Source organism: Pseudophryne corroboree, chromosome 6 (assembly GCF_028390025.1).
Source record: "Pseudophryne corroboree isolate aPseCor3 chromosome 6, aPseCor3.hap2, whole genome shotgun sequence".
Lineage (NCBI taxonomy): Eukaryota > Metazoa > Chordata > Amphibia > Anura > Myobatrachidae > Pseudophryne > Pseudophryne corroboree.
The window spans coordinates 415,497,743-415,525,669 of record NC_086449.1 but is presented as its reverse complement, the minus strand read 5'-3'; the positions used below and the strand labels follow the sequence as shown (position 1 = coordinate 415,525,669).

Genomic DNA, 27,927 nt, shown 5'->3' with positions numbered 1-27,927 from the left:
TAAGGTAAGTGACTTTAATATTAATAGCTACAGTAACAGTGTCAAGCCACATCTCCATGCTGTAGTTGGGTGTAAGTATACATATTTATACCACTGACATAGAAATATTGCTGCTTGATAGAATTATTGATTTTTAGTTAAGACATATCTTGAAATGCTATGACTAAATACTTACAGTATATGCACAATCATGGCATAATAATGCACGAGCTCTAAATTAGGCCCATTGTAATTAAATTAGGCATCAGAGAATCAGAAAAAAAGACCTAATGTAAGCTTATCAGCCCATTTAATATATTTCAAAATACCCAAACTGTATTAAATTGACAGAGAAAGGGATGTTATAAATATTTATTCATTTTACTGGATTACAACCTTTTGTACATCACAATTTGCATAAGTTCTCAAGTTACATCCTGTGTACAACCACAAAAACTATGACATGGATTTTTACATAAAGTGAAAACATTCACAGATTTACAGGCAGATTTCTATACAGCTCATGGTTAATTCTTTTTTTGTACAGCTTTTACTTTTGTATTTTTTTTATAAAAAACAAGGTAGTTTTAAAGGGATTGGGAGAAAAAAAGAAAAGAAAAAATACACAAACAAAAAGAGCAGACCTCTAGCAATGCATGCAACATTTAGTGGGAAAACATTTACTTCAGGACAATACAGAATTTACGTCATTTCCTTATAATTTTTTTTTACATTTTTCTATATATATCTCTTATATATCAGGCTCTCTGTACAGATTCTCAATGGATGATGACAAACACGGTGTTCAGCCCTCGCTGGTTTATCATCTGAGCACGTCACAGAACATTCTACAAATACAACTGAAGGGAATGCTCACATTCACATGCTGAATGACTTCATGGAATTAGAACCCTTCAATTTTTTTGTAATCCAATACAAAAATTTATAGTTATTTACACAATAATAAAATAAAAGAACTTGCTTCTTACGACCATTGCATTTAGAATTCATTAGACTAGCAGAGCATAGAACGATAATTCTAATATATTCCCAAAGAGAAAGTATTTGCTTTCTATGGCCGATTTTGTTTTATATTTGTATGATAGCAGGATATTTTGTTTCCTCTAAAGAGAAGTGTAAAATAAAATGTGTTTTAATCTTCTGATATTTAAAATATTATATTCAAAATACCTGAAATTATGCAACTTAAACATATCTGAGATGTTAACAAGACATCAGGCACTAGTACTGTCTGCCACATTTAAGACTTGGAGGAGTTTGGTTGTGCTGGGTAACTTGGCGTGTAATTCGTATTTAATGTTGTATCGTCTTGTTGGCTTCTTATTGTACAGATTCGTTACATTGTTTTGTGTGCTTAACTAAGGTTATGTTTCAAGTATAGCCAACAATTAACAACAGTAATAAGAGGGAACCAACTCTTGATTCTGTAGTAGAGATGGAATATTAACGATCAAATCATGTTCAACATCTATAAATTGTCTTTTCCAGACAAGCCCTCAGAACCTAAAATAATACTAAGAACAATATAAATTTCATTCACATATAAACACACACACTGTGCTTTTAATAAACATTTCAATTACTATGTATTCAACTGAAATATAATATATGCTTGTTTACATATAAATAAACATATATTCAAATAATTTTATCTTGGCTCTATACATAAAAAATGAATACCAATTAATGACTATTATTAAATAACATCTGAATCTATGTAAGCACTTCTAAGAGAAGCAAACAATAAACACTATTAATGTGTTCCAATATGTGCAAAAAATAAATTAAATAAAATACAGAGAGATGTTTCTTACACAAAAAAGTTCTTTGTATGTTTTTGTGTTACAAGATTTTTTTTTGTTATATCCACTTACAGAAGAAGCATTGAGACATCAATGTTGCATAGAATACTTCCATAATAACGCAAGAATTTGGTTTAACACAAGTTGGCACAATTCGGAAGCATATTGTACGCCGCTGATGAGTCACTGATGCACCGAAACAAGTTGTCACTCACTCTGTATGACAGATGAAAAATGCATCTGTAAGATTTCATTTGTTCAATTCTAAGGTATGGCTGCACTAGGGAAAACAGACTTATGTTTTGTACACACATTATAACCTAGAAAGACTCAACAACAAAATGAAATAATGATACTTTATAGTGTGCTGGGAAAAAAAACAATGCAGTCCCATCAATTAAATGTATTGCATGCGTAAAGGCAAAACAATGTTAGCCCTGCTAATTTAGTTTTCCTAGCAAATATCTGTGTTTGTGCTATCCTTCTGAATTGACATTTCCATAGCAACCATTCCCATGCTTTGCAGTCTCTTACAGCTAGTCGCAGCATAAAACAATTATAATTTAAAAACATTGCACACTTTTAGCTCTTTAAGCTACGGGACATAATATCTGGGGGGAAAAAACATTGTTTATGATGGACAGTTGGTTAGAATGAAAGCAAACAAAAAAACAAACACATAATTCCATTAATGGTGATATCATCTGACATTTAATGTGCTCAAGTTTGCTAGAAACCACTTAATGCAATTTATGATAAGAAATATGTATGTACATTAGTGATTGTACTATTTATCAGTAGCAATACATTTTCAACATACCCATGATCTCAGCCATTCACCTGAGTTACTAAGAGAAAATGCAGAACGTTTTCTCTGTCACTGCTCCCTACATGCCCCTACTAACTGTAGGATGGCATAAAATAAATTGACATACACTGGATGCCCTCTTTTTTCTTCTATAAAACACTATGGCCCTCATTCCGAGTTGTTCGCTCGGTATTTTTCATCGCATCGCAGTGAAAATCCGCTTAGTACGCATGCGCAATGTTCGCACTGCGACTGCGCCAAGTAACTTTACTATGTTGAAAGTATTTTTACTCACGGCTTTTTCTTCGCTCCGGCGATCGTAATGTGATTGACAGGAAATGGGTGTTACTGGGCGGAAACACGGCGTTTCAGGGGCGTGTGGCTGAAAACGCTACCGTTTCCGGAAAAAACGCAGGAGTGGCCGGGGAAACGGTGGGAGTGCCTGGGCGAACGCTGGGTGTGTTTGTGACGTCAACCAGGAACGACAAGCACTGAACTGATCGCACAGGCAGAGTAAGTCTGAAGCTACTCAGAAACTGCTAAGTAGTTAGTAATCGCAATATTGCGAATACATCGGTCGCAATTTTAAGAAGCTAAGATTCACTCCCAGTAGGCGGCGGCTTAGCGTGTGTAACTCTGCTAAAATCGCCTTGCGACCGATCAACTCGGAATGAGGGCCTATGTTACTGAAGCTTTTCATCTATATTGCAACATAGCCGTATTTTAACCTTGTACATTTACTTAAAGTAATCACTTTCTATTACTAATCAAAGCAAATGAATCGTAAATTTCAATATTTGACATAGCTACTGCAGTTCTTCAACAAGCATGAGCTTATGTATTCAGCACTTTTAAAATTAGAATGACAGGATAAGAGATAGGCACTGCACCTTTACTGTACTGTAACTGTACATGTGGCATAATGAGAACAATACCTGCAACAGCTAGGTATTAAATATACTGCTTAAACTTGCAAATATATTCCACCTCCAATAAACATATTTATCTTATATCAGCTATAGATGAAAAAACATCTAAGGTGCAAATTAGAACATATACTGAGTGTGATACTTAAATACTTTATCTAGTTATGAATCTTCAATGTCTGATATTGCCTTAGTTTAGAGTGCCTCTAAGATGCTCTCTGGAATAGAACATTTTAACATCTAGAAAACCACTTCTAGATTGTAATCTGGAATTGTAAACATTCTTCTACATATTATATTTAGCCACTAAAGATGTTCACCTACAGTATCACTGCATTATTATCAGACTTCTCTAGTTTTCCCATTTACTGCATATCTTGTTGACGAATCCTTCTTAGTGTAGTCTGAAATGCTGCATACTGTATTCAAACTTTGTTTCCCAGTCTGTCTTTAATTTCATCTAAACTGAGATCTTTCCTGACATTATGCACCAGCAAGCAGTGTTGTTCAGTGTGTCTGAGCAGTGCTGGCTAAAAGTTTGTGCCAATTGACTATCCTTTTTCTAAGGTCCACTTTGTCCAGCCAAATGTTAGCTTCACCAATCAGAGTTTTCTTCATAAACTTTCCTCCATTCGAGGCAAGCAAAATCTATGGTAAATATAATTAAAACAGTGTAAATATAAGAAAGATAAAAATATTCAACATACCACAAATTGTACAAAAACAGACTACTTGCTTCATCTAGTGTAGTCAAAAACAATAAAAATGTCAAGTGTAGTATTTGCAGTGCATACTTTCCTACCTCGGAGGCTGAGCTCCGGGAGTTATGTCAAAACAGAGAATCAAGTGGGCACAACGCTTCTTTTTGCTACACTTCCTGATGTTTTATTGGTGGGGCAGGGCCGCAATGACACAATTCACAGCAAATCGAGTCATTAAGCCCCTGACCTACACACCCGAGAAATGGCGGGCTGCAAGAGAGTTGCCAACTTTCCTGGGAGCCAGGAGATTCTTACCCAAATTTAAGAGACTCCTGGAAATTCCAGGAGAGTAAGTATGTATGTTGTAATTCTGACTTCAAAAGGTTCAGGTAGCTGCAAAACTGATTGTAGTACAATATATACAGTTAGGCCCATATATATTTTTACACTGACATCATTTTTTTTAATTTAGCTGCTTTCCAAAACATTCAAGTTACAGTTATTGGAAAATGGTTTTAAAGTGCAGACTATCAGCTTTAATTTGAGGGTATTCCCATCCAAACTGGAGGAAGGGTTTAGGAATTACAGCTGTCTAATATGTAGCACCCTCTTTTTCTAGGGATCAAAAGTAATTGGACATTTGACTCAAACAGGTCTGAGTTATTCCTTTGTTATTTCTTTATCAGTTAAGCAGGAAAAAAGGCCTGGAGTTGATTCTCAGTGTGGCATTTGCATTTGGAAGCTGTTGCTGTTAAACTATGACATGAGTTGAAAGGAGCTTCAATACAAGTAAAGCATGCCATACTTAAGCTGCAAAACAAGAAAAAACAATCCATATTAGAGATAGCAAGAACCTTAGGCGTGTCCAAATTAACAATTTGGTACATTCAGACAAAAAGAAGAAAAGTACTAGTGACCTCAGCAACACAAGAAGGCCTAGACATCCATGGAAAACAACAGTAGTGGATGAAAGCAGGGTCCTTTCCTTGGTAAAGAGAATCGTCTTCACATCCAGCCAAATGAAGAATACTCTCCAGGATGTAGGCATATCATTATCCAAGTCTACCAAAGTCTACTAAAAAGACTTCACGAGAGCAAGTACAGAGGGTTTACCACAAGGGGCAAACCATTCATAAGCTTCAAGAACAGAAAGACCAGATTAGCCTTTGTCAAAATACATCTAACAAAGCCAGACCAGTTCTGTAACAGCCTTCTTTTGAAAGATGAAGCTAAGAACAACCCGTACAAGAATAATGGGGAGAAAAAGTATGGAGAAGGCTTGGAATGGCTCATGATTCAAAGCATGCCACATCATCTGTATAACTCCATGGAGGCAGTGTGATGGCATGTGCATGCATGGTTTCCAGTGGCACTGGGTCACTAGTGTTTATTGATGATGAAGCAGCTGGATGAATTCTGAAGTGTATAGGGATATACTGGCTGTTCAGATTCAGCCAAATTTAGCAAACTTGATTGTACAGCGCTTAACAGTACACATGGACAATGACAAGAAAAAAAAAACTAAGAAAGCAACACAGGAGTGTTTTAAGGCAAATAATTAGAAAATTCTGCAATGGTTGAGTCAGTCACCTGATCTGAACCCGATCAAGCATTCATTTCACTTGCTGAAGACAAAACTAAAGACAGAAAGACCCACAAACAATAACTGAAGACATCTGCAGTAAAGGCCTGGCAAAGCATAACAAAGGAGAAAACCCAGCATTTGACGTTGTCCATGGGTTCCAAACTTTAGGCAGTCATTGCCTTCAAAGGATTCTAAACAAAGTATTTCAAATGAAGATTTTATTTATGATTACGTTAATTTATCCAATGACATTTGAGCACCTGAAAAGAGGGCACTGTATAAAAATGGTTGCAATTCCTAAACATTTTATATGATATTTTTGTTAAATCAAATTTCAATTTAATTGCATCTCCATTGTTTCATTTCAAATCCATTGCGGTGGTATACAGAACTAAAATTATGAAAATTGTGTCAGTGTCCAAATATATATGAACCTAACTGTATATAGAGGAGAAAATCACATTGAATATTCATTCCTTTAAATGCAAGTATATTAAGATTTGACCTACAAGGAACTAAAAGTAAGTGGCTTCTATAATTAACCAACATTGGATACCTATTGGATCATTATAATATATTTGGATTTTGTAGTATATGTCTTGTTCCGATACTGACCATTATTGGATAATTTCAGGACAGTTTTGGCTGTACAAAAATGTTTTGGCTGAATCAATTGTAAGTGTTTGCCTGTAATAATACTGAACAATAATCTAAAATATTACTGTTAAATGTACTCTATGGTGGTCATTCCGAGTTGTTCGCTCGCTGCTATTTTTATCAGAATTGCTAATAGGCTAAAATCCGGGGTCATTCCGAGTTGTTCGCTCGCTGCTATTTTTATCAGAATTGCTAATAGGCTAAAATCCAGCAGTTCTGCGCATGCGTATGCACAGCAGGGCGCACGCGCTAAGCATTTTTACACAAAACTATGCTATTTTACTCACGGGCAAACAAAGCTTTTCAATTGCTCTGCTGATTGTAGTGTGACTGACAGGAAGTGGGTGTTTCTGGGCGCAAACTGGCCATTTTCAGGGAGTGTGCTAAAAAACGCAGCTGTGCCAGGTAAAAATGCAGGAGTGGCTGGAGAAACGGAGGAGTGGCTGGCCGAACGCAGGGCGTGTTTGTGACGTCAAACCAGGAACTTAACGGACTGAGGTGATCGCAATCTAGGAGTAGGTCTGGAGCTGCTCAGAAACTGCAGGGAAATACTTAATAGCAGAATTGCTAATCTTTCGTTAGCAATTCTGCTATGCTAAGATACCCTCCCAGAGGGCGGCGGTTTTGCGTTGCATTTCTGCTAAAAGTAGCTAGCGAGCGAACAACTCGAAATGAGGGCCTATATGTTCCCATTGATACTTGTATTTGTATGAAATGTAATTGTATGTAAGATATGTTTAGTTTTATATTAATACTGAGACATACATATTTAAGACATCAGTGAAAAAGTCATACAGTGCCTTGCTAAAGTATTCACCCACTTTGCATTTTTCATGTTTTGTTGCCTCACAAGCTGGAATTAAAATAGATTGTTTGACAGTTTGCATTATTTCATTCACAGAACATGCCTACAACTTTGAATATTTTTTTTTATTGTGAGGCTAACAACAAATAGGACAAAATAAAAGAAAACTTCAGTGTACATAACTATTCACTCCCCTAAAGTCAGTACTTTATAGAGAGCACCTTTTGTGGCAATTACAGCTGCAAGTCACTTTGGATAAGTCTCTATGAGCTTGCCACATCTTGCCACTGGGATTTTTGCCCATTCCTCAAGGCAACTGCTCCATCTCCTTCATGTTGGATGGTTTCCACTTGTGAACAGCAATCTTCAAGTCTGACCAGATTCTCAATTGGATTGAGATCTGGGCTTTGACTAGGCCATTCCAACACATTTAAATGTTTCCCCTTAAACCATTCGAGTGTTGCTTTAGCAGTATGCTGCAGATCATTGTGCTGCGGAAAGGTGAACCTCTGTCCCTGTCTCAAATCACAGGCAGACTGAAACAGGTTTTGCTCAAGAATATCCCTGTATTTAGCACCATCCATCTTTCCCTCGACTTGAAACAGTTTACCAGTCCCTTGTGCTGAAAAACATCCCCACAGCATGCTGCTGCCACCACCATGTTTCACAGTGGGGATGGTGTTCTTGGGGTGATGGGATGTGTTGGGTTTGCGCCAGACATAGCATTTTCCTTGGTAGCTGAAAAGTTCAATTTTAGTCTCATCTGACCAGAGCACCTTCCTCCATACATTTGAGGAGTCATCCCTATGCCTCCTGGCAAACTCAAAATGTGCCTTCTTATTTTTATCAGTAATGTTTTTTTTCTGGCCACTCTCCCATAAAGCCCAGCTCTATGGAGTGTATGGCTTATTGTGGTCACATGTGCAGATACACCAGTCTCTGTTGTGGAAAGCTGCAGCTCCTTCAGGGTTACCTTTGGTTTCTGTGCTGCCTCTCTGATTAATGCCCTCCTTGCCCGGTCTGTGAGTTTTGGTGGACGGCCCTATCTTGGCAGGTTTGTTGTGGTACCATGATCTTTCCATGCGAAGATGATGGATTTGATGGTGCTCTGGGGGATCATCAAAGATATTGATTTTTTTTATAACCCAACCCTGACTTGTACTTCTCAACAACTTCATCCCTGGCTTATTTGGAGAGCTCTTTGGTATTCATGGTGTGATGCCTCTTGCTTAGTGGTGTTGCAGCCTTTGGGTCTTTCAGAAAAGGTGTGTTTATACTGACAGATCCTGTGACACTTAGATTGCACACAGGTGGACTTCATCTCACTAATTATGTGACTTCTGAAGGTAATTGGTTGAACCAGAACTTTTGAGGGGCTTCATAGCAAAGGGGGTGAATACATATGCACATGCCAATTTTCAAATTCTTATTTCTAAAAATTATTTTTTATATACATTTTTCTCATGTCACTTCACCAACTTAGACTATTTTGTGCAAATCCATCACATAAAATTCAGATTAAAAAATAATAATTTACAGGTTGTAATGTAACAAAATAGGTAAAAAGCCAAGGGGGGCTGAATACCTTAGCAAGGCACTGTATATGACAAACGCGTTGGGTGATGCTATACTCTTATGGCTGGATGGAACAACTGCAGGGTGTGATACAGAAGACGGACATTAGGTCGACAGTTAAAAGGTTGACAGGGTCAAAAGATCTACAGGTAATAGTTTGTGACATGGATAGTAAATGCTGCATAAATTGTAAAAATGAAAACCCTAAAAAAAATGTGTCGACCATACATTGACCTTTTGACTGTCGACCTTATGGTGTCGACCTTTTGACTGTCTACCTATCAACCACCTCCCCAACTGAAAACGTTGTTATAATAAGAACAATGAATCTTAGTATTCTTTCTCAAAAATGAATATGACACAAATTAGACTTTTAAATGCCAAGTGTGTACTCTGTATATTTAATCATTCTCGTCATCGGAAAATATATATAAACATCAAGTAAATCAATAAGAAGATTTCTTATTAATACTATCAAGTTTGGCGGTGCTCTATTATTTATACAGGTTGAGTATCCCTTATCCAAAATTCAAAATCACACATTTTTGGTTCCTACTGAGATAATGACACATATATATGGTTATTATATTATATATCTATATAATATATCTATATATACACATAATATATAATAAATATATCATTATTTCAGTAGGGGACCCAAAAATGAGGAATTTTGGATAAGGGATACCCAACCTGTATATACATACAGTATAGTATATACAGATTAAGATGCAATTGCACACAGATATATGTGTCGTATACCAAATTATCAGATCAGCCTCCCGGTGCATCCTAGTGGCATCGCATTGAGATTGAGTTATATTTTTCAGGTAAAAAGATGCAAAAAACACGCCCGGCACAAAAAGAGTCACATGGGACATGGTTCACAGAGAGGGGCTATTTGGTGCAACTGCATCAATAATGCATTATGACACATCTGTAGGTTGCTCATTTGATCAAGAAGTAGATCTAAAGAGTTTATACAGCTGATCTCAGTCAATGATTACATAGGTTGCAATGAGTAATTTTTTTAAATAATCCTGGACACGAGTATTTTGTACTATTGGCAATAAATCTATATATACTGTATATAAATGCGAAAGTCCTGACTGACTGACTGACTGACTGACTGACTCATCATTAATTTTCTTTCTTTCCGATATCTTAGGAAGCGGAAATTTAACAGAGGTATTCTTCAGGTAGGAAATAGGAAAACTACGTAATAAGAATTTTAATAAACCTCCCCTAGGGGGATGAAAAGGGGTTGACATAATTGCACAATTACAGATACATGGCTTGTGTTGCCTGAACGATAACGCCCAAACGGACAATCAGATCAAAATTTGGATTGCACTTCCAGTGTAGAATTTATTAAACTACAAAAAGGGTCCTGTCACTCTTTACCGTCTCAGGGACACCTCGGGTAATGCCAAGAACCATGGATTAATATTTACTTACGTTAAGACGTGTTAAATTTACCTCTCTGTAGAGATACCAAATGTTTAACACTAATTTATATTTACAGCCGTGAAAATCAGAAACTCCTGTGCGAAGAACGTGTAGAACAGTTAGTTTCAACATATTTCTGGTGAGTTCCAGAGGCTCAGTAAAGGCTACATTTCATGAATGTACTACTTGATTAGTCTTAATTTTGTTTTGAATGTATCCATTTGCAGATGATATTTTTGATTTGCACTTCTATGTATCTGAATCTATGGTTGAATGTTTATGTCAGCTTTTATTCACAAATATTCCTTATATTGTTCTTTGTTGATACATTCCAAATTGTGTAATTTTGTCCTTAAATATTTTGTAAAACATAGTAGGAAATATAAGTAATAGTAGTTGCTTTAGTGGGTAGCAAACATATTGAAATCAGTACACTTTACCATGCTTATTACCCACTTGGTGATTCTGTTACCACACGTTGATTTTGTTACTTTATTAAAAGAGATGCCCAGTTTACATAAATTGTCATACTTTTACCAAATGTATATAGATGTAACTCCAGGATGTTCCCATCTTGCAATAACATTGTTAATATCAAAAATTAATTCTTGAAGCTGACTTTTTATCAATTTTGTATACACACACAATGTAACATGTCTCATGAATGGTGATTCTGTTACTGACTTTGAAGGTAGGCTGATTGATCAAGAATAACTTACACAAGATCACACTTAAGCATTTTTATTAGTATTTTATATGGGTCGTGGTATGTTGGGTTATGATGATTTGTTCACATTAGTGGCAGCAGTTGTATGATGAATAGAGTTTATCACTTTAAAAAGGTGATTCCATTACCTGTTGTAGATTTGCCGAATTTGCCTTAAAATTTGACAAATCTCCAAACTTTTTTCTATTGCACAATTGTACATAGATACTTATGCATGCAAAATACACTGTATCCTGTTATATTTTCCAAAGCCAAAATCATGTGTGCTTCTGCAAGAGCCATATGAATAATATGAGATCACAGATAAAAATGCTAACACTCTGCACTGCTTGGTTTTCAATAATTCATTTAGTGGAAATATCTATCCATATTTTATCTGAATTTATTTGCATATTATAGTTGGGATAAAAAAATCTGATGCTCACCATCTTCAATTATGGACTCATGAGCTAACGAGACGTGTCTAAAATGCATTAAAGTGCTTTAGCACACAGTAAGTCACAGGAGAAACTTTAAACACAGCTCACTGCAACTATGCAAAATTCTAAATTTAGTTATGCACTTTAGAAAAGAATATAATTACCTGTTATGTGTGTACAACTGAATATTAGACTTAGTGTAGCATATACAGTAGTAAACACAAATGATTGCCTTACCTGCAGGGAGTGTCCAGCAGGGCTCATGCTAAGACGAAATGTCTCATTGAATGATGGTTCTCGATCATGCCTGCAAACTCTAGTTTTTTTCTTTATTATACGCTTCTGTGTTGCTATATTAATAACGTAGAGTTTCACATACAGATCTGTAAAATAATGTTAAACCGAGCATCCTTACATCATTAACAGAGTTCGACAGTGGTTTAAAACTAAACAGAAATAAATAAATACATATTTATCATTGTTAGATGGGTATATTCACAATCTAACCAGGAATCTACGGTGATGATGCACTGAGCTGGTATGTCTCAGTATTAGAGTGGAGGTGGTGCTGTAAAGCACACCCTAATTTTAAACATAAGAGATGCTACCTTTCTGAGACTTGTAGTAACACACAGAAAAAAAAGAAAATGCAGGTGCACACGCTAAGCACTAAGAACACTGGCAATCAAAACAGAATAAACTCTACAATGTCTGTATTATATGGGGTACACAAACACAACATGCTTTGCTTTGGCAGCTCAATAGTTTTCACAGTCATTTTGAATGTGTTTCATCTGGCACTACCCTAATATATATATATATAACTCGTGTGTGTATGTATATATATATATATATATATATATATATATATATAGTTTTAACAAACCATATGTATGTCTATTCCTATTTAGTTAAGGTTATATTTATTATTTATTAAGTTTCTCATATAGCGCAGCATATTCCGTTGCGCTTTACAATTAGAACACCAGTAATAGAACAAAACTGGGCATAAACAGACAGACATAGAGGTAGGAAGGCCCTGCTCGCAATCTTCCGAAGCTTATTTTTTTAAGCTTCAGTCTTCCTTGAATCCACCATATACTTTGATGGATGCTTTTGCGATTGTATTCTGCCTGCAAGTACATACTTAGGACAGAAATACAGCCTTTTCATGGCAGTACTTGGACAGCATTGGTCTTGTCTGTAGTTACAGTACATGTTACCTTAGATTCCAGTTTGTCTAGTCTCTAGCCAACAAAAAAGTGGATGAATGGCATACCTAAGAGCTAAAACTAAGAAAAGCATTTTTTGTCACAAACAGTAAATTACAAAGAAGTATTGTTGTATACTAATCAATTCAATTTAATAGAATATGAATGATGTATCCGATTGGTTTTTATTTATTGGGTTGTATTCATACAGTAGTCCTGTGATCTAGCAGGTGCAAGAGCTTAGCTAAAGGCATTTTACTATATCAACTATTCAGTAAAACTATGTGCATCTATTTTGTCTTCATTTACCTGGTAGATGATCTGGAGACTTAAATTTATATGTAATATTTCTACATTGAAGTATCTCGACTACCAACTGCTCCCCATCTGTCTTCATTTCTTTTTTCAGGGCAATTTTGATATCGCCGATGACTTGGGTTTTTCCTGAAAAGTAATTTGACAATGTAAGAATAGTCTGACATTTAGAGTGTACATCATGAAATAATATTTCTGGTCTTCTGTTCACCAGGGTGCCATTAATCACTTTGCTGCTGTTGTGAACTGTAATTTGTGACTTTCATCAGGTTTTTCTGTTATAAAATACAAACGAGTTGCACTTAACGCCTTGAAAGAAAATAATTTATTTTTTTCTGGCATATCTTGAGAAGAAACACAATAACTTTGAAATATTGCTTTGTATTGCAACTTGCAAAACTAAATCAGACTCTTCAAGTCTTTAACAAGCTCCAATGAATTAATGTTTCCATGGTGAGCCATTTTCTATTTACTGCCACTATAAGTAATAAAATACAAGAGTAATAATGTTCCCCATGCTGTGATAAAAGGCTGCAGAGAAAAACTCTATGACGCATTAATATTTTTTAAAATACAATTTAATAAATAAAGTTGCACCAATGTTCATATATGACTAGGAAATACAAAATGAAGATAGTCATGAATGTATTTAGTGTTTCCTGTATTTTTTATTTTTTTTGTACAGTACAAATGTCTCTAACAAGGCAGTGGTAGCTTTGGCATACATGCTGGCTTTTAATGCTACAAAAATAATAATAGAAAGACACATGTTCATGCTAAGGAAAAGTGTCTTTACTGCTGCCAATATACAACAACAGTGCACAAAGCTTACGTAAACACAGTCCTACTGAATGATACCAGTCTACTCCAGGTCTGTAACAGGCACTCTGTGTGATTAAATTAATTGAGCACAATCCAGGGGCTGCCTCAGATATCAATAGGTTATGGCCCTCATGCAACTGCTGCTTATAATGGTCATCATCAACATCATTATCAGCAGCATGCATTTGTACCACTGAGGGGCGAATTGGCCATAGGGCTCACCAGGACAATTCCTGGTATGCCGACGTGTCTGTGGGGCCTGTTTTGTGTGTTGTCATGTGACCCCACATGACAGGCAGCCCACCGCACTCAGTACTCTGCATTGTCCCCATTCATTCTGTTATTCCATCTGTGCAGTACAGCAACTTTGCCATCCAGTGATTCTGCCATGGCTACAAGATATGTTATATCTCTTGTGCTGCCCATGTTGGGCCACTTCTACTAAATTTTACAGGGTCACTTTTAGTTCCCGATCCACCCTTGGTCTGCAGCAAAAGATGCAAGGAAGGCCACAATTGTGTACAATCGGGCCCTATGAGGAGGAATCCCGTCCCTTCAAAATCCCCCCTCCTCATCAGACCACACCCCCATTAGGGCTGCTCCCATAAATCTCACGGACTGGTTTTCCATCCCAATCCCTGGCACTACTCCTATCCTTGGTGCAGGAGAGTTGACTCAAGTTGGACAGATGTCTGCATAAACTCACCACTAAATTGCTTGCAATTCCTTCAGCACACCCACAACACATTTATCCTATTGGTGCCCAGTCCTACCCTATCAGCTGCAATTGCAGGTCTGACTGAAATCCATGATTCTCAATAGCTTGCAATTGCTGTATGTTGCATATATTATGCTAACACATGACGTTTGATAAAAAAAGCAAGATCAATACATAGATGAAACTGTGCGCAACTCAATATGTGTTTAATAAGAAACATGATGATTCCTTCTCCACTGTGAATGCTGTCTCCAAATAAAGCAATGCTGTTCTCGCTGCTAGTCCTTGGGTCTCTTCTCCTTACCACTCATTGTGTACCTTTTTGCAATTTTTGAGAAAGTAAACCATCCTTTCCTTATCCTTCCCACCATTGCTAATTGTGGCATAGTTTCTTTCCTGGATAATTTTCTGAAACTGCCTGATTTCCCCTGTAGCAATTCCTCCCTTCCTCACCCTTTGCCCATTGGGATCACACAAGGCTCTATCCTCAGCCCTCTACTCCTCTCACAATGCAGCATCTCCCTTGGTGAACTAATGCACTCCTTTGGCCTCCAGCACCACCACCAAATTGATCATAGCCAAATTGTCCCTTCCATTATAGTCTACAAACCTCCTTCTGTATCTCTCCTTGGATAACATTACCCTTTTCTTTCACTTCTCACATCCAGTCCCTCCCCTGAGCTTGTTACTCCCATCTTCAAAACATCACCTCTTCCTCACCCATGATGCTACCAAACTCTTATGGATTTATGTATCAATTGACGCCTTGACTACTGCAATGTCCTCATCTTAGGCCTCCCTCTCATTCATCTTCAATCAATAAGACTGATCTTACCCTAACATTGCTCTACCTCCTAATCATTTTGTTGGCTGCCTGTTGCTTAAGTAGTCAGGTTTAAACTCCTCACCCTCACTGACAAAGTCGTCAGATCTCTCCCTCTCCAACATAACTCTAACCTTACAGTATCTCACTGTATATTTGTTTCCAGGGACAAACACAGGCTTTGTAAAGTGGGGTATACATATGGCAGGACGAGGGAGAGTATGTATGTGAGGGGGAAAACAAAACATCCCCTAAGTGTGCTCCTGCCCTGGTTGTTAGGGTGCCACCTTAATTCCCTCCACTGATCAACTATGGAGCTGTTTTCAGCAAACTTGGAGTTTGCAGCAGTTAGATACAGGACCGCAGGGAAAGGTGGGACAAAAGACAAGTTGGCCGTAGGAGTCTATTTATGTGTTTTTATTTAAAATTGTATTTTAATTTTGCAGAGGATGTGCAGGTCTGGTGCTATATCTTGTTTACACGATAAAGATTAACTTATAGTCGAAACACGTCGGTATAGAGAGCTTGTGACGGACCATGCACCTATCTGGAGGTGTACATCTGTATGACTAAAACATTGCGGCAATCGCCCATTACCCACTGTCAGGTGATATACTATTTGTGCACATCTTATATAAGTACACGTGGATCCTGTTGTTGTACATAATAAACCTATTATTAGGAGGATTTACTAAGGCGGTTATCTTTATATTTCTCATGGTATACTAACTCTTTGAGAAGGGAGACTGGGGAAGGGCCCTGCATAAAAGAAACTGCTATTGTATGTGCTTTATCCAGCCTGGTGCTGTGTGAGTATGGTATGACCATCCCATATGAAAGGTGTCCACTAAGATGGCCTGTTGTATCCTATTTCCATCATCACGTGGTGGAAGTTTGCTCTGGGTTAAAGTTACCTTTATAGGCATTTTATACGTGAACACACTGTGTGTTTGGTATATTTGCCTTCTTTTTCTTGATGGAGATTTTACAAGCTTGTAACCAGCACTTCTTATTGCTATTAATGTCCCACCGATTAAGAACATACTACATTATGTATTTCATCTTATGATTTGTTTCGGAGGTGGATTGACCTCTTTGGCTTACCTGGAGGAAAATCATTACACCTGTTTGGATTCTAATTCACAAAGGACTAAGCTCTATTTTGTGAACATTTATATTATGTATGAAAAAATTGTTTTACTACATTTCATTGAAATAATTGCTTTTACTATATATTATTGAAAACAAGATATAGCGCCAGACCTGTACTTTTGTGCATGTGTATCTTTATGGATTTGATGGTCTGGTTGTACAGGTGGCTGCTTTATTGAGCTGCGTCTTGGGACAGATCCAACTATTTTTTTTTATTTCAAACACCTGTTCAATGTAGCCAACTAGGGTTTCTGTCTCATTGCTGTTCTCCTGAAATGCAGTCAACTGTGGCTTATAGGCGCTTCTCTTTATTGTGGATTTCACTACCGCATCCACCAGGAAACCACCTACTGGCATACTAACTTTATACTACTAATCCTAGGACGTGAGTACTCATATACATTCTTTGAACATTCCCAGGTTGGTAATTTTTCTCAGGGTTCATCTAATAGCTCTTATTTTTATTTTCCACTACTGACTGGCAGTTTGGTGGGCCTTTTAACACTAGATTGACTATTCCTGATATGAGAACTGATCATTGTGTTATATTATTTAAGTGTGACATTGTTAACCTCCCTTCTTCCCCATCCTTTTTTTTTTTTCCAAGGGATCCCTATGTGCATGCTTTGTACTGCATTGTACATTTCTGACGTTCTTATACAAGTTTTTATGATTTAACCCATGCTTATATGGGTAATTAAATTGCAATAATTTATCTGTCATTGGTCACTTGAGTTGTTTCAGTCTTGGCATACCATTCCCACCCTATGGTGATTAGCACAGCTACCTGTATCATATTGTTGTTTATCTTTATTGGTGGGTGCGGCCACCTCTAGCAGCTGCTTTTCACCTGGTTTTTCCCCTTCCCTTGTTCTTTCTGCTCAGCACCAAGGTGTTTTCATTTTTGTAACTTAAAAAATATAAATTGTTTATTTATTTTAAAAATTCCGGTTTCCCTGCTCTACACTGTATAAATGAATATAGTTTTCTATGGGGTCTGCTTTTTTGGCAAATTTAACAAGCTCTGAAACATGATGCATTCAGGAGCTTTTCCTGGTAGCCAATGCCATCTCCAGATAACCATAGTAGCCTATGGGCTACATTCTGCAAAGAGTACCAAGACCACTCACGCATGGTTAGAACTGTTCTCAGCTCCTGAAGAAGTGAATACAATAGTGATCTCATCACTTCTTACTCACCATAGGGACAGGTGTCCCTTTCAGTGATTATATACCGTATATACATGAAAGTTCAGATTTTGCTTGCAAGAACCATGGCCATCTTCAAATCTACAAAGTTTCTCTATGCTGTTACACAACAGCTTGATACTTTTTGAAGCATAAATTTGACAGCGCCAACTCCCGACACCCACACACCTTCTTTTAATTCTATTTCTTTGGATTATTTTTGGGATTAATCCAGTGGTGTAAGGGAGAGGCAGCAGGTCATTTCACTCATCAGGAGCGCCTCTATCTCTCTGTCAAACCAGCGCCAACTCCCGACACCCACACACCTTCTTTTAATAGCTTGATACTTTTGGTGGGGGAATTCAATTGGGCGCAAGGTTTAGTGAGGTGAAAAAGTTGCATACATTGCACCCAATTTTGGATTATTGCAGGTATGCGCTCTCCCGCTACCCATGGTATCCAACTTAAATATAGCACTGAAAGCCCTGTGGCATGTGAATAAAACAATTGATATGCTGTAGACTTATTGGGAGCTAACATTTTGTTTTATTTTATCCTGTGTGTTTAACCATCATGGTCCAAGTGAGTAAAAAAATAAAATACCATTACACAAAATGAAGTTTTTTAGATTTTTTATATATTCTGCTATACTGTTTTGTTTAATATAATTTATTTCAATGGATGTGATAGAGAATCCTGGCAGTCAGGATACCGGAGGTCACATGACTGATACCATCATCTTGACAATTAGAATGCCATCAGGGTACAGGGTAACTATTTTCCCCCTCCCCTGTCACCTACCCTAAGGCTAAGATAGTGGGGGTGGTGGCTAGTGCTAAGACCCCGGGGGTGGTCGGCTAGGGATAAGGCTGGGGGAGATGGGGGGGGGGTCATGCTACACCAAACTCCCCCTCTAGTGCCTAACCTTTCCCCCACATCATAATCCTATGGCCCTGGTACTTACCTTCGGGATGTGGTGTTAGGTGTTCCGGCACCGGGATACCAAGTGGTGTGGGGATTCCAGTGTCGATCACATAAACACCGGCATCCCAACTGCCGGGATGCTAACCCTATCCCATTTCATCACCAGAGTCCTCTGTAAAATCATGGTAGGTATCACCGAAGACATGCAAAGGAGCCATGGCACACTTGACTCCTTTAAGCTCTCTCCACTCTGCTATCGCAACTTTGCAGGTGTCTTTTACTTCAACATTTTCCAATATTTAACAGTGCTATACAGTAACCTTTAAGATCCATCACAAATATCATCATCTAAATAGAGAGTGGTCCATTTTTAAGAATAACTGAGATCCATTAGTGTTTGAACCTGCATTGGCCACACTAACCAGGAAAGTTTTCATCTTTAATCATGTTTTGAAAAGCTCCACCCTGGATAATGATTTTTTTGATTGTTCTAGAGAAAGGGCATCTTTTAAAATGTAAAGAATATCCTGTTGTTTGCGTCTTTGGGGCTAATCCAACCCTGGAAGCAGCCATGGTTCGGTCGCAATTGACTGATTGTTTCGGGACTGCGCATGTGCCCTGATCGCAGAGCACTGTAGTCTGCAGCTTGATTGACCAGCTGCAGGCATTTGGAGGAAAAGATGGGGGCCATTGTTTAAAACAGAAGTTTGTCGTCTCCATTTTGAGGACATGCCAAAGTCAGAGACTGCATCTTCTGATGCAGATTCTCTGGCCTTGGCAACTTTGGTCCATAAAGTTATCATGAATCCTATATGTTTTCATATGTATGTGTTAATAAAAAGAAAGCAAAACCTATATACAAAAATTAATATACTAGTGAAGGTGCAATTAAAAGACCAGAATGATTAATAAATGTGTTAAGGGGGTGCTAAATAGGATCTCGCAGTGTGCTACCCCAAAGCAGCCCAGCCCCACCAAACATTTCCGGACGCAAAAAAATGTGGCTTAATTGAGCTGTGCGGAAAAAAAATTCACGAAAAACTCCCTTTCTTGTGCCTGAAAATTTTTCAGGGCTGATTGAATTCCCCCCACATGTTGGTTTTCTATTAATAGATTTGATGAATAGCAAATAAACCTGAAAGAATCTAAAAATAGCATTTTTTATTGCCAATTTTGCCAAATTGACTTTCAGTAGATTGTTGTGTTAGGGTGATGTGACTCTGCAGTGTAACAGTTGTGTAGTAATGATGTTGACATTCCCTATGTATACATTCATAATGTCAACATCAAAATGTTAAATGTGATCATGGTTGAAATGTTGATATCTAATATGTTGACATAAACATAATGTTGACATGGACAAAATGTCTACATCATGAAAATATAGCCATTAGGGTTAGGCTCACTTGAAAAATGCATTGCCAACTTTGTCATCATGTCAACATTTAATCAGTGTTGATATGCTCTATGTGGAAATGCCACATTTTGAACATGTCGGCATATTGTCTGTTGGCATGGTCACTGTCAACCTAATATACTGAACCATTTAATAAGAGGACACACAGCAAACATAGGATTTTGGTACTTACCAGGTAAATCCTTTTCTTTGAATCCATAGGGGGCACTGGAGTACTCTTGGGATATGGACTGGGCGTAGCCGGGAATGGCACATTTAAATATTTAAATTAGCAACTGGTTACCCCCTCCATACTCCCATAGAGACTTCAGTATTTTTACTGAGCCGAACAGGAGCGATAGAGAGGATGAACCATAGAGAATTACATGTAACATTATATGAACCCTAGCGAATTACATATAACATTATAATATAATGGTCAACACTAAAGTTGACACATAACGTAACTGATAACTATCAGTTGACACCATAATAGATATCACCCTAACATCGTGACCATTGGTGATACTGTGTTACCATAAGATCCACTGAACTTACCACAAGACAGGTAAAACTGCTCTGGGTGGGCGTCCAGTGCCCCCTATGGATTCAAAGAAAAGGATTTACCTGGTAAGTACCAAAATCCTATTTTCTTTTTCATCCACTAGGGGTCACTGGAGTACTCTTGGGACGTACCAAAGCTTCCCCCGTGGGCTGGAGAGCTGTTTGGCACCTGTAACACTATACGGCCAAAGCTAGATGCTGATGCCGTACCAACTTGGAAAAACGCACCAAAAAGCGTACTGATGGTCATGCACAGATGATCATGTCGCAGCTCGTCTAAGTTGCGTCGTAGACGCTCCACGACCTGCTGCTCCTTACATTCCCAAAGAACGTGTGGAATGGTCTGACACTGACGTAGGCGGTTGTAGCCTGACCATGATGTTCCTAAGAATGTGTGAAAAGGTCTGACCCTGATATAGGCGGTTGTAGCCTGCCCATGACGTTACGAAGAAAGTTAGCCTATGATGAAGCTAAATCTGACGTATGGCATAAGGTCTGCTTAGAAGCTGGCCAAGCCATCTTAACTACATAGTAGAGGACAAACAATGTGTCTGTTTTACGTACACTTGAGGTTTGGACTATATCAACGCGTATTGCGCGTACCACATCTAAAGTAACTGAAATTCCTGAACCTTCTGATAACACAGGAACTACGACTGATTTAGTGATGTGTAACATCTTTGGTCAGAACAATGGAATTCGTACAAAGTTCCGCTCTATGATGATAAAACACCAGATACGGTGGGTTGGATGACAAAGCACCCAATGTTAAACACGTCTGGCTAATGCCACGGCTAAGACAACCTGTTTTCCAAATGAGAACTTAACCTCCACCTGATGCAAGGGTTCAAAAATATGAACATTGTACCAAATCTAACTCAAAAGGCCGACACCCTGCAGGAAGGTGTGTACAATTGGCAAAAGAGCGAAACACTTCTTCACACCAACCTATATAGACACGCTACTGAGCTGCCGTAACTGGCTTCTTAGCCCGTAACATGGTTGGTAGAACAAATTACAGAACATTCTCTCTGCTGAAGAGGATGGTTATAACAGCTACTCCATCAAACGCAGCCACGTTAAATCGGGGTAAAAGAACAGACCTTGTTGTAACAGGTCCTCACGTGGCGGAAGCGGACAAGGATCGGCTGCGAGTAGGTCGCGGAGAACCGAGAACCATGCTCTTCCAGGCAAATGCGGCACCACTAGTATGACCGTTGTGGATTCTTGTGTGGTCCATTTTAGCAACTGAGGAAGCAGCGGAAACGGTGGAAACAGATGCACAAACTGTACGGCCACGCAATTGTGAGAGCATGTACTGCCACAGTATTTGGGGCTCTTGTTGTGGCCACAAACTGGAATATCTGATGACTGTTGGCGACATGCCATTAGATCCCTGGGTAATTCCACTGCTGGACCATCATCTGGAACGCTTGAAACGCCAAATCCCAGTTGCCTGGAAGAACATGTTGACAGCCGGGTAAGCTGCCTTCCAGTTGTCTTTCCGGAACAAACACTGGCGACAATATCACCTGGTGACAGTCGACCCAATTGAGGATTCGAGTCACCACCCGCATGGCCATGCGACCTCGAATTTCTCCTTGTCTCTGAGATCGGATCATGTGCACCGCTTGGTGCAGTGCGTTGGAATTTGGCCTGAGTACTAGGTCAGTTAATTGCCAGCAATCTTCCGTGATCTGACCAGAGACTCTGAAGTTGACCAGTTTGGACCACAGGTCCCCAACCTGTGAGACTCGCGTCTGTTGCAAGAATTATCCAATTGCAGACGCCGAACCTTCTCCCTGTGGTGAGATTGTGTACTTGTAGGCCACCAGGGTAGTGATACTCTGGCCGTTGGAGACAACCGCACTTCGTGATGAATGTGTATGCGATCGCCGTCGCGTAGTCTGACTGCACTTGGCAGTAGATGCGTGTCATGACATCCAGGTGAAAATGAACTGAGTGAACTCTTGCGAACCGGAGTGCGTGGAAAGACTCCACTCTCCTTCCAAATAGTAGAATGGCACAAATGTACCGAGTCAGTCTGTGGAATTGCGTACTAACCGTACATGATGACGAACACTTTGTGTTGTGTTCAGTTAGAGAAAACCGTGTATCCCGGAATCATTTCTATGCATAAATCCTTATGATGAAATGAGGGTTGATCTCCTGAGGTTGACAATTCAACTGCGCTGACCGACGCCACTGTACGTTAGTAGGGCCCGTTGCAGGAATAAGCATTGAGACGGAGCGTTGATGAGCATATCTCCAAAGCACGGAACTGTTAAACCTCTCAGGGATCTGAGATGAACCATCATAACAGCCTTTACTTGTGACTACCCGAGGTGCCGATAAGAAGCCAAACGGTAGCGTTTGAAAACAAGAAAGTTTTTACAGCAAACCATAAGTAGGCCTGATTCGTCTAAATAGAAAATCCATCGTAATCCGGTACTACTGTGGATCCAACCTGTAGTCACCGCCGCAAGTATTTCAAGACGACTCTGTAGCAAGCGACGCACTGTCAGTAGGGTCAATATTGGACTGACAGTCATCCATTTTTGGAACTATCCCAAACTAAAATATAACCACGACTTGGGTGTTAACTGTGGCATCAAACTATTGAGACTACTAGAGCCTGTGTCCTCTGCAGGACCGCCGACTTGTCCTCTGTTGACTAGATTTCAATAATCTGTGAAACCAACTCTGCGGATCCACCCAACTGTGGATGTCCACAACTGACGATCGGAGAAGCTGGAACCCCATTATGGCACTGTCTTGTCAGTGACTTAGGTGTAAAGGGCACTGAAACCTGGTTAGAGAGATCTGGAAGTAGGTGGCAGTACCATAACCGTAGTCCACCACATGTTCTGTGTATGGCTGCTCCTGCAGCAGGGCGCCTAATGAACTGAGGCGTAAAGACAATATCCTGATTAGTTCCTTCAGGAATTGCGTATACAATGATAGGAAATCAAATTATCCTCTGCTAAAAGCAAGTGTCTAAGACAGGACCAGACCCCTAGCCAGCGCAAAGGAAAGCCTCTATTCTCGTTTGAAATCCGACTCCTCCTGTTAAGAACGTAGCCAAAGTGGGCGTCGTGCCGCAACTAGTGAAGCTGAAAAGCGAGTACAAAACCGGCCGACGGCCACAGAAGCTGTAATCAGCGATAAGTGTAAGGTGATCTTCTTGTAGGTCAACGTGAACTGGAGTGCCATGCCACTATAGCCTTGTTAACCCAAATTCCCCCTAAAGCAGAGCGAAGTCACACCCCTACTGCTGTATACTGTAAGGTATGCTCTGACGGGTAATAAAATGTTGTAGGCTGAAACTGACAAGGGATAACAGTTGAGAACCTGATGTACTGGCCTATTGGGCTGGTGGTGAATTGACCGCAACTGATAGCTGAAACAGTCAATTTATAAGACAAATGAGCACACTATGTCCCCTCAGGCAGTACATGCGCCTGCATTCCTCCAAAGAGGATCGGCAAAGGTCCGAATTTGTCCGACATACATTCTGCCCAACTTTGCAGCGAAGCTGCTAGTTTGCATTAGACTGACTGATTATGTACATCGAGCAGCAAGTACAGAAGAACAGACCCATACCGGGACTTAGTACCACATAAGTAAAGTGTGAATAAATCTGCATTACAGTGCACGTGTGCTTGTTCAAAACAATTAAAATTCCTAACAACACCTCGGGTTCTCCAGAGTGTAGTAGGGCAGCAACTGCCTGAGAAGAACCAGGAAGTAATGTTAAAATGGTATCCAGCCATGTGCTTGCTTATGCAAGAATAGCAATGTTATCTGATACACCCACTCGATATACACATACACGTACCATATATATATACCCCCACAAACAGACCTCTGTAAATATATATATACATATATGTACCCACATACACACAACCAGATATATATATATATATATATATATATATATATAGATAGATAGGAGAATAGGCGGCACTCAGGAGACTGTTCAAACGAATTCCTTTATTGAGATGACATCCTACAATTGTTTCCGGCGTCCGCCCGTCGTCAGGGATGTACAGCACAGTAATGACAAACATTACTGTACATCCCTGACGACGGGCGGACGCCCGAAACAATTGTAGGATGTCATCTCAATAAAGGAATTCGTTTGAACAGTCTCCTGAGTGCCGCCTATTCTCCTATCTACAATTGGAATTTCTTCCTAGTGAGGGCACCGGAGCAGATGTCATGTAAGCAAGGGGAGTGCCGGCTGTTTGGATGATTTATATATATATATATATATATAATTGTGGCCCCCTCACAGGCTTAATAGCCTGAGCTGTTTGCTGCCTAAACGCAGCTTAGTTATTGGGGCTTCCCTGCGGCATTCCCCCCCCCCCCTTCCTCCTGCAGTGTTGGACCACGGCAGCTATGAGAGCCGTCCGTGGTCATAGCAAACTTACCCCCTCCCTGCTGCCTCCCCTTGAGCTCCGTGTATTAAGTGGACAGGAGCCGGGGAGCGGCGGTAGTAGGAGCCGGGGAGCGGTGGTAGTATGGACCGGGTAGCGGCGGGACTGGAGCAGCCGGTGGCCAGAACGGACTTGCCGGAGATTGGGGAGCGGAGGAAAGAGCGGGCTGCAGCAGTAGCTGTCCGCGGTCAGCTCGCCCGCTCTCCCCTCCCGAACCGCTGCATCTTGAAAAGTGAGGACCCATGCCTTTTTGGAAGGGGGGAAGGTATGCAGGTAAATATAAAAAAATAAAAAATAAAAATAAAACCTTGAAGTTTTCTGTGGAGCTTCCATCCACTAGTACCTTCCCGACTGAGGCACAGAAAAATACTGAAGTCTCTATGGGAGTATGGAGGGGGTAACCAGTAACTAATTTAAATATTTAAATGTGCCATTCCCGGCTACGCCCAGTCCATATCCCAAGAGTACTCCAGTGACCCCTAGTGGATGAAAAAGAAATATGTTATTTTCTACACAGTATTTTAAAATGATGCAAATAATTAACCTTACTGGTATGGAATTATTTATATGAAAGTATTATCTAAATAAATTCCCACAAAAATTGACTAAAAGCAGAAGACAAAAGCTCAGTATTTGCTGCTGTACATTAAATGTCATGTGTGCACATATGATTTCCCACAGACACTATGGGGTATATTTACTAAAATTACGATTTTTAGAATTGGATATGTTGCCCTTAGCAATCAATCAGATTCTAGTTATTATCTTCTAGAAGGTGCTAGGTAATTCTAAGTAAAATATGGTTGCTAAAAACAAGCACTTTAGTAAATATACCTCCATGAGGAGTGCTGTACTAACTAATTTAATAAGGAGAGGTCAGGGGCAATATTGGAGAAAAACATGGTAATTTTTAAAGGTGATAGACATTTTTTTAGGCATGGCACTCTTCATGCTTTTTAATTAAAAAATGTCTGAAGAATTCTGGATAATACAGAACATCATTTGTGTAGTATAGTTTGGAAATTAAATGAAATGTTCACATTACTTTAATCAAATAATGTACTAGATAAAAAAATGCATACCCCAAAGCAAGTATGCATATTAAGAAAATGGGCGGTATCCAATTTCCGGCGACAATTTACCGCACTGCAAAAACTGTCTTTTTAGCCCAATACTATTATTGGGCTATCCAATTACAGACCATTTTTACTGTGCGGTACATGACCCTGGGGGAATCCATTAACCACGGTAATTTATTGCAGATAATTTGATATTCCCCAATATCCTTATTTATGGACTTAGTTATTTAATACTGTTATATTGGTTAAAATGTATACTCTTTTATGTACTTTTTGCACCTAAATTCTGTTTTACACTGCAGTACTTATTCTTTAGGTATGTATGTATGTATGTTTTTAGGTTTTTCTTTTTTCTATATATAAAGCACATGACAAATACCAACCTGGTTATATCACTCCTGTCAGAAAAGTGATACTGTAAATACTGTAAGTGACATTTTATGGCGGATATTCCACAGTTTAGCTTTGTGTCCCCATGATTAAATACACCATTTTATACACTAGGAACATCTGACATGAATTCTAATAAGATTTACTGCTTAGCCTACCTTAAAGATTAAGCAATGCGCTTAAATGAAAAAAATGAAATACAAAGTTACAGTGGCTTTGAAATATGACAGTACTTTTAGTATTTTATGACATTTTTAATGCATTGAGCGGCGGTCTGGCTACATTGTTGATAATAATTATATATCTTCCTTTGATTTCCAGCTTACAGTCAAACTCAATAGAAGGTGCAGCTATTAGTTCTGATGTTAACTGAATGAAAATGACACCCAAATCATAGTCACTATACACTTAAAATAGATGTAAATATATATTCTCCACTCATGAGAATCTACTGTGCTTATGGACATTAAATATAAGGACTCTTTTATTGTATATTGTATTTCTATACATTTTATTTCAACTAAGATAGTTTGTTATTTACTTACGGTTCAAGCTTCACATCACCTGACCTGGAAGTTCTGTCCTTTTAACCATACTGTATATAAAGACTCACTGTTGACTAAGGTCCAATCTACCTTGAGGAAGAGCTAATAGTTTCAAAACACATTGGCTAAACAAAGTGGACCCTGACGTCATAAACAATGCCATGAGAAGGAGAACCCCAACCAGAATAATTTTTAAAGGACATTTGAGAAGTTAGAGTCCGGAATCTCCCATATTTATTTACACCACCGCTATTTTGAAGTGTGGTTCTGGTACGGTTCCATTAACTACTACTGTAATTTTATCATTATTTTTATTTTCAATAAACCTTAATGCACTGTAGATATTCTGATTTTTCTGAATGAGTCATTGAGGAAGAATTTTAAGTATTGAAAATATTCTATGTGCATAAAGACATACCTTTCAACTCTCAGTTCCATTGAAGAGGGTCATCAGTGTGCACTCAAAAAAGAGGGACTCTCGGCTAGGGTGTATGGCCTCATGGGAAATGACGATCACGAGCCCCTGCCTCATTTTTCTCCACAGTGGAGGCATGAGCAGTGATCTGGGAGCTGCTGGCCATGCCCCCAGTTCCTCTCTTCATGGAATAGACCCTGTGCACATGCGCACCGCTTCTCTGCAATGCACCCCCACCACGGGACACTGCACCCACTGGTGGGACAGTGTCTGAGAAACAGGACTGTTCCGCCAAACTTGGGACAGTTGAGAGGTATGTAAAGACCGATATCACTGCTTAGTGATAAGGAGATTACCTAAAGGGTTCCACTGGAACCTAAAACTTCCCAAACATTTATAGTTTATTTATTTATTTCATCTGTAATTGTGACATTGTTACACTATTGTTGTTGTTTTCATTCTTCATATCTGTACCAAAATAAGA

The 27,927-nt window shown here is 39.0% G+C and overlaps 1 protein-coding gene across 3 annotated transcripts in view; it reads right to left on the bottom strand.

Annotated features, from left to right (window-relative positions):
* Positions 1–336: 336 nt before the first annotated feature.
* Positions 337–27,927, bottom strand: part of PCLO (piccolo presynaptic cytomatrix protein) — a 447,385-nt gene continuing 419,794 nt past the window's right edge. For all 3 annotated transcript variants that reach the window (XM_063926936.1, XM_063926938.1, XM_063926937.1), the window contains 3 exons: positions 12,978–13,112; positions 11,695–11,840; positions 337–4,184 (listed from right to left, as the gene is read on the bottom strand). In XM_063926936.1, the coding sequence (XP_063783006.1) occupies positions 4,044–4,184; positions 11,695–11,840; positions 12,978–13,112 (422 nt within the window). In that variant the 3' untranslated portion in view covers positions 337–4,043. The remainder of the gene's footprint in view (positions 4,185–11,694; positions 11,841–12,977; positions 13,113–27,927) is intronic.